General features: G+C 33.8%; 1 protein-coding gene across 1 annotated transcript; it reads right to left on the bottom strand.

The window, feature by feature from the left end:
* Positions 1-9,902: 9,902 nt before the first annotated feature.
* On the bottom strand, positions 9,903-11,473 carry LOC120634940 (probable deoxyhypusine synthase). The gene has a single exon (XM_039905837.1). It carries the CDS (start codon positions 11,317-11,319, stop codon positions 10,204-10,206), a length of 1,116 nt encoding a protein of 371 aa, XP_039761771.1. The 5' UTR covers positions 11,320-11,473; the 3' UTR covers positions 9,903-10,203.
* Positions 11,474-16,321: the final 4,848 nt, after the last annotated feature.

Raw genomic sequence — 16,321 nt, 5'->3', positions numbered from 1 at the left:
CCGGGGAAAGGATAAAAGTTTCTCCCACAGCTTTATCAACTCTCAGAGCACTGGCGCACAAGTGGAAATATTATCCGAATAATATATGTGTGATAATAAACGGGGGTAAACTCCATTCCATTCTATGTTCCGTCTTCCTTTAGCAGGTGGACACGTTAATTATATCCCCTGTCACGGGATATAATTTTTGTCTCCGGCCTGTGCTAGCCCTGCAGGAAATCATCCCAGCCAAGAGCTTCCGCGCTAAGGAGGAAGAGATCGGGACAGCTTGATCAACTTCTAGAATAGAGTAGAGTAGAGTAGAGTAGAATAGAATAGAATAGAATAGACTCGAATACAATATAATAAAATAAATTTGATTTTATATGCTCTGTTTTATTAAAACCTATTACAAAATAGGTTTTAATAAAACAGTGCTTCAACATATTCTGACATTTGTAGTGACGTTTAGCTAGGCATAGTGTCGCACTGTGACCTTTAACCTGAGGCCTAGGGTTTCAGCCACATGTGTCTGTTATTACACCGCCAACCACGTATTTCAGACCGGAGACCAGCAATGCTGCTGCTCGGCGGCAGAAATACGTAATTATAATATAATAAACTAGCTGTTGCCCGCGACTTCGTCTGGGTTTGATTTTGTTTTTAAAGTATTCAGTATCGCTAAGCCTTAAATGAGTATAGTAGTATATATATATATATATATATATATATATATATATATATCTATATATATACATATATATATCATATAATCGCGACTATAATTAAAGATCTAAGCTATACTATCTCGTAAGTTGGACCAGATTGCTCACGGTGTGCCAGTTTAATTTAAAATCGGTTAAATAGTTTAGGAGCCATCGCGGACAAACATCGTGACAAGAGATTTATATATATTTAATAAATATCTATATATATATCTATCTATACTATCTATAGTAAAGAAAGTTGTGTTAGTTACACCATATATAAATCAAGAAAGGCTGGACCAATTTTTATGATATTTGATTTTTTGGATTCCTCTTAGACCGGAATAGGATAATAAGTATTAAAATATAACATTCATAAAAAAAAAAAAAATCCGCGGTAGTTCGCCGGGACTGCTAGTTTGACATTAAGATAAAATGAACGTAATGAGGTTTGCGTATGAGGTTTGCGCTGGCCCTTAATCCCCAAAAAATTTTATGTCCCCATTTCTTTTCACAAAACTGGAGTTCCAACTTAAATGTCTCCATGGCTAACGAAGATGCTTGTTCGGTAAAAGCTTACTCACTGATTTTCGTGTTTCAGTGAATTTTTTAAAAGTTTACGGCAATTTCTTCTTCTTGTTTTTGGTGAAAGTTTTTTGAAAAAAAATCGGTAATTAATTATTCATACAAAATTTAATACCAACTGTTGCCAGCGACTTCGTCGTCGATGAAATGCTGACTATCCCTAAAATTAAAAGAAACTCCAAAACACAGGGCGGCGCTAGCTACACGTAACTACACAAGTCTCGCCACTGTCCAGGGTTCCAGCTGTCCCGATCCCTTCCTCATTGGTAGGTAGTCCGGGAAGTCTACAACGGGTTATTTTTATTATTATAGCCTTGTTAGTTCACGGAATCAAGATATTTTGCATACTATTGTCGAGATAATTTAATAGAGATTAATTCCATACTTTTAAAAAATTTATTTACTGCAATAGAATTGGAAAAAAACACCAAAATAGGTCAAAAAATTTTCCTGGCCGTCATGTGTGAAACCCGAAAACACTCTTGTGCAACTTGTGAAAAAATCCATTATTTGAGTTAATTTTTTTTTTTTTAATTCTAATCGACGATTGTAGGTCACTGAATGCGAATGATTAATTAATTCAGTGTAGTTTAATTGCAATTAATAAAAAACGAAAACGATGTAGATACAGGTAACACTTGCTATGACAGATAATATTAATTGTAGGTACCTAGAGTACCTAATCAAAAAATAAATTTAGCTGTCATAGCTATTAGCATTAACTAAATGCAAAAAAAAAAAAAAAAGTAAATAAATAAAAAATCTCTAGTGCTACTAAAAAAGATACAAAACAAAAAAAACAACAAAGGAATAGAAAAACTAATTGATTGATTCATATAAAAGATAGGAAAGAAAGAATTATTTCCACTTGTGCGCCATTGCTCCGAGAGTTTATAAAGCTGTAAGAGAAGATACTTTTTTATCCTTTCCCCGGGGAGATAATTGGCTTCTGCCCATGCTTTCCGTGATGGGCGTCTACTTAACCCAACGAAAGGTACATGCCTTGGCGGTTTTTAGTTCAGGTACCTACCTTCAAAATGTAAGTGAGCCTCACATAATCTTTAAACATGATTCTGGGGCGGGCGGAGGTAACCATAACGTGATGAGTATAGGAACAAAATTTCCGCATTTGTGTCCTTAAACTCAGTAGACAGTAACTCTTCAAAAAGGGTCCTAAAAAATAGGCTTTGAGATGTTTATTAGGGACCTGTAAAATGCAGGTGATGTAAGGATTTGCAGCTCCTACATGAAAACATTCATAAAACCACAGTATCCTCATTCAGTAATTATTGCATGCAGTGCATTGCGTCTAAAGACGGAGTGTGAAGTAAGACGTACGAAGCACGACTTACGTCACACGGAATATTGCTAGCTCACAAACTTTTCCTATTTTCTTCATTTTATGGTAAACGTTTAGAACGTTAGAGGTAACATCATTAATGTCGGAATGATCACTTCATTCCGACATGATTTTAACCTAAAGATTTTTAAACTAACCGCCTGTTCGAGACGCCTACTAAAGTGGAGTGGTTTTTGATGCTTCAATATTAGTCGTTTAGGACGGATTCTGTATATTCTCAATTCTGTGCATCATCATTTGTTTTCTATACTATCTACCTATATATATATCTCGGAATAGTTTTAGTATATATAATAATTTATAAGAGAGCTGATCCCGTCAACAAACTTTCCGACCGTTTGACGGAATGTTAGTAATTTATATTACTGTAGTAATTTTTACTTAAAAAAAAAAATTAGAGATGCTTAATTTTTTTTTTTATACCACCAAAATAAAAAATGGTTGCACTGTGTAGGAAAGATGTGTTCCTTGCTTGCCACGTGAAGTTTTCCTCTCGGCGATAAGCCCTAGTTTTCCCGTACCATCGGGATGCGAATCTGCATGTACCGGCAATAATTTCTATTAAAATAAAAACTAACAGATTCCAATTTTAAAAGATCGATTGGCGCAGTTTGCAGCTACCCTGCTTTCTGAGCCCAAGGCCGTGGGTTCGATTCCCACTACTTTCAGTGTCTGGGTGTTTATATATATGTTTTAAGTATTTATGTATACAAATTATAAAAATTTTCCTCAGGCATCTTAGTATCCATAACACAAGCTATGCTTACTTTGGGGCTAGATGGCGATGTGTGAATTGTCGTAGTATATTTATTTATTTATCGATCCGGGAAATCACATTCGATGCCTTGGGGTGGACTGCTAACTCAAAACACTGGCTTAAACAGCCGTTTCTTTTGATTGGATGCATCCAAGCATTACTTCTAGACCAAGAAGATTGTCGGGTAGGTACAGCATTAAACTGTATAATTTTCTACTACTAAGTAAATTTCAATGTGCACAAACTCAGAAGAACTGCCCTCAGTAAGCTTTCTAGTAAGCACTCAGCAACTTTGTATCGCTCAAGTCTTAATACAAATTCAACCTTACTCCCTTCATAATAGAGCCTGTAGCTGTATTATGCACTAATTGCTGCGGTCTGCAATGTAAGATTACATTTCATATTCAAGCAGCCATTGTTATGAGATCTTGTTAGTTATTATGAAGATGATAACCAGTTGTAGGTACCTGCTTCCTCGTACCTATCAGGTTTTAGTGGCTCTAACAAATTTAAACACCTATCAGATATCAGCTCAGTTATTCTTTCAATGGACAGCTCTTACAATTCAATCTAATATTATTTTTCTGAATTCTGTGGTCACCTAGTGGGAACCAAAGAGCATACAAACACTGGAAATTGGATAAGTAATTTATTATTGGTAACCATTGATTTAATATGTTACAATTGTAACAAGCTCAGTTTGTAACATTTATTTAAGATACTCACCTACTTTTTAACTATGTCTAAGGGGATTTTTATTTTATTTTGAAAACTATATTTTTACTTAGTCTTTTTACTGTAAATAAATATTTATTATCTCAACTCGAGAACATACATTTTGGGTACATATCTATTAAAGGTATTTCCGCACTCTCACTGTTGTTCATCATCTTTTCTGTTAACCTATAGGGTTCCTATATTCTATGGCTGCTGTTCGCCATTGCAGCATCTTGAGACCACTCTTACTTTTATTATGATAAGGAGGTTTGCAACATACAGTATTCTAACGAGTTGTTTTAATAGAAGTTGTTCAATAAAGCCCTCATAATATTAAAGGGGCCTAGGATAATAGTATTCCAAAAAAAAAAAAATTAAAGGATTTGTTTGAGACCGGCATAGGAAAGTAAGTATATTTCCACTCTCTCACTCTAGTTCATCATCTTGTATTAGGTTAGAACTTGTACGTTCCAGAAATTGATTTGTTTTTGTAAACGTATAAAATTCCCAAATTTTAGGGTTGCTGGTACATTGCAGCATCTTGAGATCACAGTTTTACTTTTATTATGATAAGGAGGTTTTATGTTCGCAACATAAAGTATTTCAACGAGTTGTATGAATAGAAGTTATTCAATAAAGCCCTCACAATACAAGGGCTTAAGATATTTGTATTACAAAAATATTTAAAAGGATTTGTTTTAGACCGGCAGTGTCTAAGTACTTGTATATGTGCGTGCAAACGGACGCAAAAACGGTAAAAATAAAATCGTATGCAAACGCTGGTAATTTAATTAATAATCATTTGGTTACGAATATATAATAATATATAAAACTATTTGCGTAACATCCTCTAGGCATTCCTCGGTAATACAAAATATAAACAGACAAAGGCAGTTCCATTTTGTATCTAAAATAAACTGTGTAAAAAAAGCAAAACAATCGTATAGGACGCATGTTAGTACCAAACAAAGTCTTCAGTTCCCGACATAAACGATCAAACGAAAGCTTTAGTCGACAAACAACCAGACCGAACATCAAAGGGACACAAAACGTGCATCGAATTACATATCCTAACAAAATACCATTAATATCTGACCGTAAACACCTATAAATAGCGGGCAAAGGATTAAAGGATGCTACTGGCTTCTCGCACTTACCGGATAGCACAAGAAAAAAGAATAACTTCAAGCGCCACCACATTTTGTTCACACTATAAACCGAGTACCACTGTTGCTAATTCTTTTTTTAAATCTTAACCATTGAAAACCATTTTTTTATTTAGAAGACGTTTGGAAGTAGCATTTTTGTTCGGAAGCACGGAAAAATAACTGAATACGTCCGCCACGACGCCGCGACACCGAATAACTGCAAAGTTCACGCAATACAAACTTGAAAAAGCTTTCAAGAACCGCTTTCACGTATAGCACACTGCATGAACTTTTGTTTCAGCAACACACGCACACAACGATTTCAGGTCCCAGACAGCAGCTAACTTCACTACATATTTGACAGTTCATTCACACCAATTGCGTTCGGATACACGCAAAAGTAATGCATTTAATGCATAAAAATATCTAAAATTACCGAATAATTAATTATAGTTTATGAAAAATTGCATTAATTTTTAATCTTATAAATTTAGCTTTTATTTAGAATACTTATAATTGATGAATTCATAAAGTCCATGCAGTCGACAAAAGATGGCGCTCGAAGCAAAATTTTTCGTTGGACTACTCAACAATAGATGGCAAAGGTGTACTATATTTTTGTTTAGAATCATTTAAATGTATCTATGCTATAAAAAACGTACATACTAAAAGATTTATAGGTTACTAAATTTGGCATGGCTGATGCCACTGTTCTGTGGATCTGATTGATGCATGCTGGTTCCCTGGTAATTGAACGGGTACTTTCACGGGGCGCAAGGTTTCCTTGGCAAAATAGTCTCATTTAATAAGATTGAGACCGACAGCCGTAACTTAGATAATGGAATCCATCGATATTGAATCCGGTACCCGATTCTATAACTCAATGTGTACCAATCTCTCATGTCTATAAAATACAGAGTAAGTATTTTTACGGTTTGCCGTGGTGACCCTGGGCCCTTAGAGTCTTAGTGCCGCATTTAATGGTCTCAACTGCTTTGCAAAGATGTACCTCAAGAGAATATTATATCTACCCATTATCTCGAGTTACCTCATAGAGAAAATTGTAAACACAATCTGGTTTTGGCGGTGGCTTGTTACCTTTCCTTCTATCGAAAGAGACCTGCCGTCGAAACCGATTCCGCGGATATAACTTTTAACATAACTTAGCCATACCTACTCTTAGCATTATCACTTACCAAAAGTAGGGCTAGCATACGTGCCGAGAGATAATTATCTCTACCAGTTACTCGTATTTCGTCTATAGAGATAGACGAGATAATGGTTACTCGTGGTGCGCCTAAGATGGGAAATTGCCAGAATTTAATCAAGACAGATAAAAAAAAGCATTGAATTAAACATTTATTTTACAATATATATACATTTTATGAATCTATATATTTTAATAAAATAAAAGATCATACATGACTTAATCCTATTTTGAGGATTTACAAAATATAATCAAATAGGGTATCCACCTTTTAAATACTATGCAAACACGTACTTCGTACTCAGCGGGACCCTAAAATATCTTTATTAAAAAGGCAATACAAATTTGTTTTTTTTACATGCATTTTAGAAGTCTTCGGGTTCTCGTCGGGGCGCTCCTTTCAGAAAGAGTAGGATTCAAAGCCTCTATGGAGAACTCTCAGGCATGCAGGTTTCCTCACGATGTTTTCCTGTACGGCTAAGTAAGTGGTATTAAGAGGAGCGTGCAGGAATAGAACTCGGTCACTGCGAAAGTAGGACCGACGTCCTAACCACTAGGCTAAAACCGCTATAATTTATCTGATATATCCTAAAAACACAATTCAAAGCTTTATTTATAAGATTTATTCCAAGCTTTGGCTTTGACATCAAATACATTATGACGGCGGATTGTGTATTCGACTTTCAAAATTGGAAAAATGTTTGTGTGATGAACAAGTGTTTATCTGTATATTATAAGTATTACAATTATTATCTGTATAAGTATTATATTCTATATAGCTTGTAAATTTTATTTATTTTCATAACTCACTGAGTTAATATTAGTTATTTTAACTCAACTGGTTGTTCTTAGTTTGTAGTTGTAATATTTTCTAAATTTAAGTACATAATTTTAGTTTTTTTTTAATGTGTATTCATGCATTTTATTCATCAGTAATTTAAGTCCCCAAAAATCAAGCCACGCTTATTTTGGAGCTAGATGGCGATGTTTGTATTGTTGTAATAGATTCATTTATTAAAAAAAAAAAAACTTAGTTCGTGTATAGAAACTATGGAGGGTAGAGCTCCATAATAGAAACCCCAGTTATAAACAATAGAAAATCGACCACGATATAACTGTTTTGCATTAGACAACGTTACTATGTAAGATAAAATAAGTAAACATTTTACTATCAGCATTCTATCGTCGCCAATTATTTAAAATGTAACAAAGACAAGGGTCAAGGATTTATACCTATATTATGATAGGTAATTATATTTATGAACTTTATCTACCAATACCTACTAATAATACAATGAAGATAATTTATTATAATCCGTGAAAAATACAAAACTCAGTTAGATGTAATGATAAAAGGTATAACACTTTTACTATACAACGGAACATTGCAACGTCATTTGTATTTTTTCGTGTTAGAACGCTTATTTCAGGAATTACGCGATACTTATCCAAGTAGCTAAATCAGGTGAAATTACGAGCCATAAAAATTTTAAAATAAATAATGTTGTACATAGAAATTTCAAAAAGCTTAAATAAATGTTTTATGGCTTTTCCATTTACTCATCCAGAATCCATGTTTTTTTTTCCTTTGTTTATTTAGCCGTTTAGTGAAACGAGTTATCGTTTTACAGTTGTACCTATCTAGCATTTTTATTGTTTCATAATTATTTCCGTGACGAGTGTTGGCTTTTCAAGCGCGGATGAACTTATCTATATAAATCTTTGTAATAAGATTGACAAGGTTCAGTTTACCCTGACTTAAACTCCACAACGCCTTAACCAATTACAGAACTGCTGAGACAGTATTACTGGTGGCACGTGAGCTCAAAGGGCGTACCTTATCTCGAGAGCCGGCCGGACCTAATATTGATTGCAACTAAGTAACTCTAGGAAGCGGTGATAGCCCAGTGGGTAGGAGCTCGACTTCACATGCGGGGGGCCGAGTTCGAATCCCAGCACGCACCTATACGTTTCATTAAAATATCACTTGCTTCAACGGTGGTAACCTGCATGAGAGTTCTACATAATGTTCTTGAAGGTGTGCACTGGGCCAGCGTGGTGGAATATGGCCTTAACCCCTTCTCATTGTGGGAGGAGACCCGTGCCCTGTAGTGGCCCGGTAATGGATCGATATAATGCTGATGATAAATTGACTAGATTAATTAGTCTTGTCAAAATAGATAATATATTTAACTGGCAACACGGGTAAGAATTAGGAGAATCACTTTGTCTTATAAATGCTTATACATTAGGTGCTAAGCTAAGGTGTTATCGTACCTACCCTTAGAAAAAGATTAGGATCGAAATTCAAAGTAAAGCCTGACCAGGAAAATAAAAAAAAGTTTTGGTGTCGCGACAGAAAAAAATAGTTCAATTTATATCCGCGAGGGTTTTAATTTTATTTTTCAGGTTTTAACATTATTTATATTTTTTCACTGTGGACAGTTTTTATACTTGGCATTAGCAATGTAATGGCTACCGTATACCTATTTACAATATATACACAATAATAACAAAAATAGAATTTTAACATACGAGTAAAATCCTTCCAGACTATGTCATGTCATATTATCTTACAGGTGTACAGGCATTTTAAATATGAAATACTTACAAGATATTATCAAAGAATGGGATATTTATAGTTTTTATTTTTTGTTTCAACTTTAATTTTCATTTAATTCCAAGTTGTGTACTGTGTTGGATTTCAGCTTAGAATAAAACTTTTTTATATTAGATTGTTTATTTTTAGATCTACCTTTAGTTATTATCTGTCTGGTGTACCTAATAACAATAAATAAAAAAATAAATTACATAAACTTACTTTAAGACATAATTGATCAGACAAATAAGATATGAAAATCTAATTTAAACCTTACAAAGTGGGTTGTAAAAAAACTTTCACTGTTAAACTGAAGATATAAAGTCCTAAAATCAAATAAATATGTGCAATGTACCTTAAAACTTTAACAATTACATGTAATTAGTCAAAATAGCAAAAAAAGATTTTGATGAAAATATCTACTATTTTACAATGATATAAAAACTACAAAGAATATTGCATACGCATGCTGGGCAAATCCAGAGGCCTATAACAAAAAATACAGTGATAAGCATTTTGATCTGGTTGCCCAAAAAAAGTCCTGGTAACCACTCACAAGTAACCAAAAAGTTTTCAACAACAATACCTGTTGTTGAAACCTTGGCTTTATTATGTTGCTAAAATTGCCATTTATGGTAATCATCAAATGGTAATTTTTTTTTAATCTTTAACAATTATCCAGGTATCAGGACTAGTATTAAATAGTTCTGATACCTGGAGACATTTAAACATTTAAAGAATTAGCCACGTTTGCAGTACTGCGATTCAAATAACTACTATGTTTTCAGGACTAAGGAAAAATACCAGCACATCAAACTGTGGAGTTTACAACAAACAGGTTACAATTTCTTCATGTACATAGTTGTGGTTGCAATTGTTTTTAATAAAAAGTTCCAGCAAGCGCCGCAAGTGCTGTTTTAAAAGAGGTAATAAGGTTAACTTAAAAATAGCATTTTGTACTTTTGAAGTTATACTTCTTTTGGAATCTGATAAAAATCTGATGAGAGAGAGTGAATTTTTATGAAATAAAAACTGCATTGATTGATATTTGATGATATTACACTAAAGCAGTATAACTTCTTCCAGGAATACTTTTTTATAGTGACAAATACAAAATGAAAAAAGTAACTTTAAATGCAAAAATTTACACATTTTTCTTGCTGCTAAAGTGATACTTAGCAAAGGTCTGCGCTACTATCAAGGGAAACACTAAAGTTGCATCAGCGTACAACTTGACTGGAGTTGCATTTGGACGTATCTTTCCCCATGAAACTGCTTCATCTGGTCTCGCACCAGAGTCACTCCCATCAAATTCACTTGCCGTGTTAACATACACAGCAAAATCTGCTCCATTTCTCATTAAATTAGCATTCTTTATATGATGTTTTATAACCCCACCTCCTAATATAATCATACCAGTATTGTTAGCTTTAATAGGCATGTTATTTAATCGGCGCAAGTCTGATAATATATCAATAATCAGTCCTGGACGCTTATATGAATGAAAATACATCATATCACCTAATGAGCCATCAGTTAAAGCTGGGCTAAAGATCGGTATATTATTCCTCCAGGCCCAGTAGCAAACAGAACTTTCATTGTTGATTCTCTCACCCAACCGAGCAATTATACGTGAAGGAGACCAAACTGTCCCATCACTGATCTGCTCATCTAACATTTCATTCAATAAAGGTGTGACCCATTCCTCGAACAAGCAATAATTATTGTTTGGTACCAATAAGTTTCCGATTCTATTAATGCCACGCGTTCTCAACATTTTCCCACTCAAATTGAAGTCACCAACGTAGGTAGGTGCGAGGCATTTAATTAAATCCTCTTCTATACCGCCTGCTGTGGTAACCACACAATCAACTAATTTATTTTTAACTAAAAACTTAAAAGTGTCTCTGAGGCCAGATGAAATCATATTTGATGTGTAACCCAAGAAAATTGTGCAGTTGGTTTTCTTCTTGATGAAACTGTCTTCTTCGAAGCAGTCACTGGTTTCTTCTGTCAATGGTATGGATCGACATTTTAACATTTTATTGATTTCCTCGACTGCTCTACCGAAATTCGTTGCTTGGAAGCCAGATCTGGCATAGCTCTCTAAAATCTTAGTGTAGTCTGTACCGTTCTCCCAGTCATACCCAGCCACGATCGGAGTCTCGGCTGGTAACTCCTGGCTGCGGGCTAGGACTGCGCTAACTGCCGAATCCAAGGTTTGAGATTTCGTAGTCTCAACTTTTTGTTTGACGTCCATTTTTACTTAGTACTTATTTCCAATTCTAATAACTTATTGGTTAATTACAAAATTAGCAGATTTTAATAAAATAACTCATGAAATTTGAAATAGTAACGCGAGATACAAAGCACGAACTGCGATTCACGAAATCGTGATTTTATTTATATTTTGTATTTTGTATCGAGTTCTGTCATTTGATAATGTCAATGTGTGTGACTAGTGTTGTGCTTATCGATTATTTGTCAATAATCAAACCAAGTTAATTGAAATACTTTATAGAATACGTAATCGAATATGAAAAAAGTACCTTCTTAAATTATAGATTTACTATAAAAAAAAAAGCGATCTTATATGAACAACATTTAGTCAATAAACGCAATCACAATCTGGTATCTATTACAAATTTAATGATTTATTGATGACTGTTTTCGAAAGGTTTCTTTTTATTACACATGCAAAATCAATGATTACCATCCATCTTTTTATTTAAACAAAATTAACATAAAATATAATCCCAAAAATCGATAGAAATAATCATTAATTACTATGATTTATTCTAATTTTTTTTTAATGAATAGTGGTCTTGTGTCACCCATTTTCGTTTGTGTATTTAATTCATTGATATAGTACTGGTGCCAACTCCATTGAGCTAAATACCGTAACTAAACTAACTTGACTTGTCTTAATAATGGTTTTATCCTTTTCCAGAAACAACATAGTCAAGGGGATAGTTTTATTACAAGAAATAAATTCTGTTTAGTCTTGAGAAATGCGTCCAACAGTATTAGCATACCTATGCGTTTTATTATAACATGAATATTATGCTTTGTTTAACCTTAAGTCTGATTTTTGAAACAGTAGAATTCTAAGTTTCTTGGTGATTTGAGCTATTTCCAAATGTATTTATAATTTATGTTCATAATTATTATTTAGATGATTTATTATTCGTTAATCGATTCTGAAATAATGCTATAGAAAGCACTAGTATCACACGTCATTCTGTCAATGAGAGCAACTCTTGGTTGTCAACTGTAAAAGCATAGCCAATTTTGCCATCTTAGAAAGCTCCTTATTTTGTTTAAAACTCGGTTCTAAAATACCAACTTTATAACACATTTAAAGTTTTATTATAACGCATTATCTAGTTATCTCATTATCGGACCACCAAGATTCACTGTAGATTAAAATTTGAGATTTCTGTACAGTTGAATCAATTAAATTACAGGAATGAGCCCGCAGACTTTGACAATTGAAAGTGTACACTGTCAAACCTTTTTTTGAAAAACTAAAATGTCGGCTATAGCTAACTTCAGGGTGTCTGGTTTTTTGTGCGGTGTGCGCGCGCATCGTAAAAAGTGAGCTGGCAGACGATGTATTTCCCTCTCACTCGGTTTCGCTTCTACCTTCATCCATCGTTATAATCGTTACATCGTGTTATATATATTTCACTCCCATGATTGATCCTAACGCCGCTAAAGAGGTATAACTTCAATAAGAGTAAGAGATAATTATCTGTGTGAGTGTCGCTTGGAAAAAGTATGAGTCTCCCATATTCTTTTTTCCTGCCCAAAATTGCTCTTTAATCTGTCTGTGTGTTTTAATGTTAATGTGTAGTCGTGAAATATCTATGTAAATCTATCTAATCGGTGTAAATATCTATGTAAATTTATTAAAATTAACAATTTTTTTTTTCAGCTTTTAATTCTATTTCATTTTCAATTGATGTTTAATTCATGCGTATCTAGGTTATTTCAGTAACAACAATTATAATTGCAGAGCGAAGACAATTTTTTTTTTCTTTACATTTTAACCACTCTACCTCATGTCTTTTCCAAGGTACGAGTATATAGGAGTGAACTGTATGAAGTGAGACTTATAAATGTAGATTCGTTTTTCGATCTATTTACTAGAATTGGTCAGGGCTTTCCCTTGTCTATGCTTATACTAATTGCGAAAGTGTGTCCGTTTGTTTGTTTGTTCTATGTTCGGCTCAATGGTTGAACCTATCTCGATGAAATTTAGCACACATGTAGCTTGCTTGCATTCTGGATAAATATTTAACCCGAAAATTATCCCCTCGGAAAATTTTAACAATAAGGATTTGATATTTATGTGCTCTGTGGTTTTAACAGGGAAATCGATTTCCATGTTTAATTTAGGGATTTAACATTTCTGAATTTTCTCTGGACTAGTCTGGTCTAATTGAAGGCTTCGGCCGTTAGTTAACACCCTACCGACGTGCCTCTAAGCTATTTGGCGTTCCGGTACGATGTCAAGTAAATCCGATTAGAGTATGGGTTGAATATATCCTTACCCCTATCAGGTTAGCTCTTAGACTGCATCATCACTTACCAACAGGTGAGCTTGCATTCAAGTGTTAACGTGTATTGGAGGAAATAAAACGCGAAAAAAATTAAAAACCAAAGACAAATGGGGCATGTTTCGGTTTAACAGGAAATAGAGCACTCAGAAAAAGAGCGGGTCAAAGATCAATCACCTATCACTGCATGTAAACAGCGATTAACAGAAACCAAGCCTTCGCGCAATTATGGAGGGTAGAGGTAAGGAGAGTCATCTGTGTATATGAAAAAGTGTCGTCAAAATGTATTAAATTAGGATGGCGCCACATTTGCATCAGGGTAACTCTTAAAAGAAGCGCCAAATATAAATATTGTTAGAGTAGGCTTGAAAAATAAACAAGGAAGTATGGAGATACAAGGAAGTTAGCCCTAGGTACTTACAACATGGCTCGCTTTGAGTCTTTAGCAAATAAATGTAACTGTACTCATGAGATACCTATGACTAACCTAAAATTATGTGATACAGTATCTTCCAACCAATTAGAAACATGCCTGGAGCAGTGCACAACTGTCATACCAGACCCTTCACCTTTATTAAAAAGTATGCCTAAAAAACAGACAATTATATTTTCCGACATGTTAGGTAAAGGTAAACCATTACCTTGATCACTCAGTGACTAATAGATGTTCACCGGGGGCTAGTTTCGATTATCTTATTAATAGTTTGAATAGTGCATATTTAGATGTAAATAAAAATGTTGTTCTCTTGATAGGAGACAGTTTGAATGTCAAAAAGCATCAAATTATAAGATGCATTGATAAATTACTAGCTTTACATAGTAAAACTCAATGTAAATTCGTTATGTGTGCCTTTCCTTACTGTGGCACATTTAGTTCAAAGCAGAATGAACATATTTATAATTTAAATTTATTAATTTATAACCTGACATGCCGTCATAGTGACGCAGTTTTTTATTTTGACATCAATAAATCCATGTCATCCCTATTGTCTAGAGATAGTTTAATTTTATCTAAGAAAAGTAAGCATCACTTGGCATCTTTACTAGCTTACAACTTAAATGATACTGTTACAAGTATTGTAACTAAGTCTATTGACACCTCTACATATTGTACTTCAAGTACCACCAATATTTCTAATATTGACCCTAGTACTTGTTCTAGTACTATAATAAATAGTTATTTAAACTAGACAGTGAGACAACGGGGAAGCTCTGTAATATGAACATTGTACATCAAAACATACAGAGCTTCACCGGCAAAGAATTAGAAATAGAACTGTTTGTTGAAAAATTCAATATACACATATTGTGTATAACTGAGCATTGGCTCACTGGAGCACAAATAGCAGTTAACATCAATAACTTCAAAATGTCAAGTGTGTTCTTTAGAAAGACTGCTATTCATGGTGGATCCTTAATTTTTGTACGCAATAATATAACATGTAAGGAGCGAAAAGATATAGTTAGTCTTTCTGTGGAGCGCATAATTGAACTGTCTTGTGTGGAGCTGGAGCGTTTTATAATAGTGTGTGTGTACCATCCCCCCTCAGGTGATTTCAACCAATTCGAGGATGTAATGGAAGATGTCCTTAAGCGATTGTGTATGTCTACTAAAAATGTAATAGTATGCGGGGATTTCAATGTTGATATCTTATTACATAATACTACTACGACTAGGTTGTTAAACTTATTTAAATGCTTTAATTTGAATAATGCTTTCGATGAACCTACTAGAATCACAGCAACTTCAGCATCTTGTTTAGATAATATTATTTTTAACTGTGATATCTTAGGTGAATCGATATTAAACAATTTAAGGTCAGATCATTGTGGCCAACAAATTACTGTTGTTGGTACAAATAGAAATAAACATATTGTTAAGTACAGGCCGATAACTCAGAGTAAACTGACGCGATTTGAAGGTGAAATATCAGCCAAAATTCCTGCTCTCTTTTTTGAAAACTGTCATCCCGACAATCTTTATCGTACGCTTTTCAATGAAATAGAAAGTGCATTTAATAAAGTATTTACTTTTAAATACATAGATTCTAATAAAAAAATGAGGTTTAGTGATTGGGCGACAATAGGCATTTACAAAAGCAGGGATAAGTTGTATGAGCTATATGATGAAAAACAATACAATCAGACTCCAACTTTCCTTGAATATGTAAAAAGTTACTCCAAAACATTTAAAGATGTTTGTAGACAAGCTAAGTCGCTATACATTAAAGATCGGATAGTAAAATCTGAAACAAAATACAAACAACCTGGAAAATTGTTAATAATGAATCTGGGAAAACTAAATCTCGAGACGGCAATTTTGAATTAATTATTAATAATAATATGGTAACTACTGATACAGAAGTTGCTAGTACTTTTGAAAACTTTTTTCAGAATGTTCATATTTTGTTAACAGCAGCAGCTCACCTACTGCAGCTCAGAATTTATTAAGAGGCAACATTAATGAGTGCAAAGTTTTATTTCATTTCAAACATATAGATGCATCGGATATCAGGAAAAATTTCCAGTTGTTAAAATTAAAGAAAACAGGTGATATATGGGGAATGTCGGTAAAGGTAATATCTCAAATTATTGACGTCATTGCTCCTCTTTTAGCCATAATTTTCAATGAATGTGTTGATTTAGGTACTTTCCCGAACCTAATGAAACATAGTAAACTCATTCCTCTATTTAAATCTG

The sequence above is a fragment of the Pararge aegeria genome, chromosome 25 (assembly GCF_905163445.1).
Source record: "Pararge aegeria chromosome 25, ilParAegt1.1, whole genome shotgun sequence".
Lineage (NCBI taxonomy): Eukaryota > Metazoa > Arthropoda > Insecta > Lepidoptera > Nymphalidae > Pararge > Pararge aegeria.
The sequence above is the reverse complement of the archived record's forward strand: the minus strand, read 5'-3'. Positions and strand labels throughout refer to the sequence as shown.

Bases quoted from the DNA above. Each gene is read 5' to 3' on its own strand.
- LOC120634940 (XM_039905837.1), bottom strand. From the start codon at position 11,319: ATGGACGTCAAACAAAAAGTTGAGACTACGAAATCTCAAACCTTGGAT.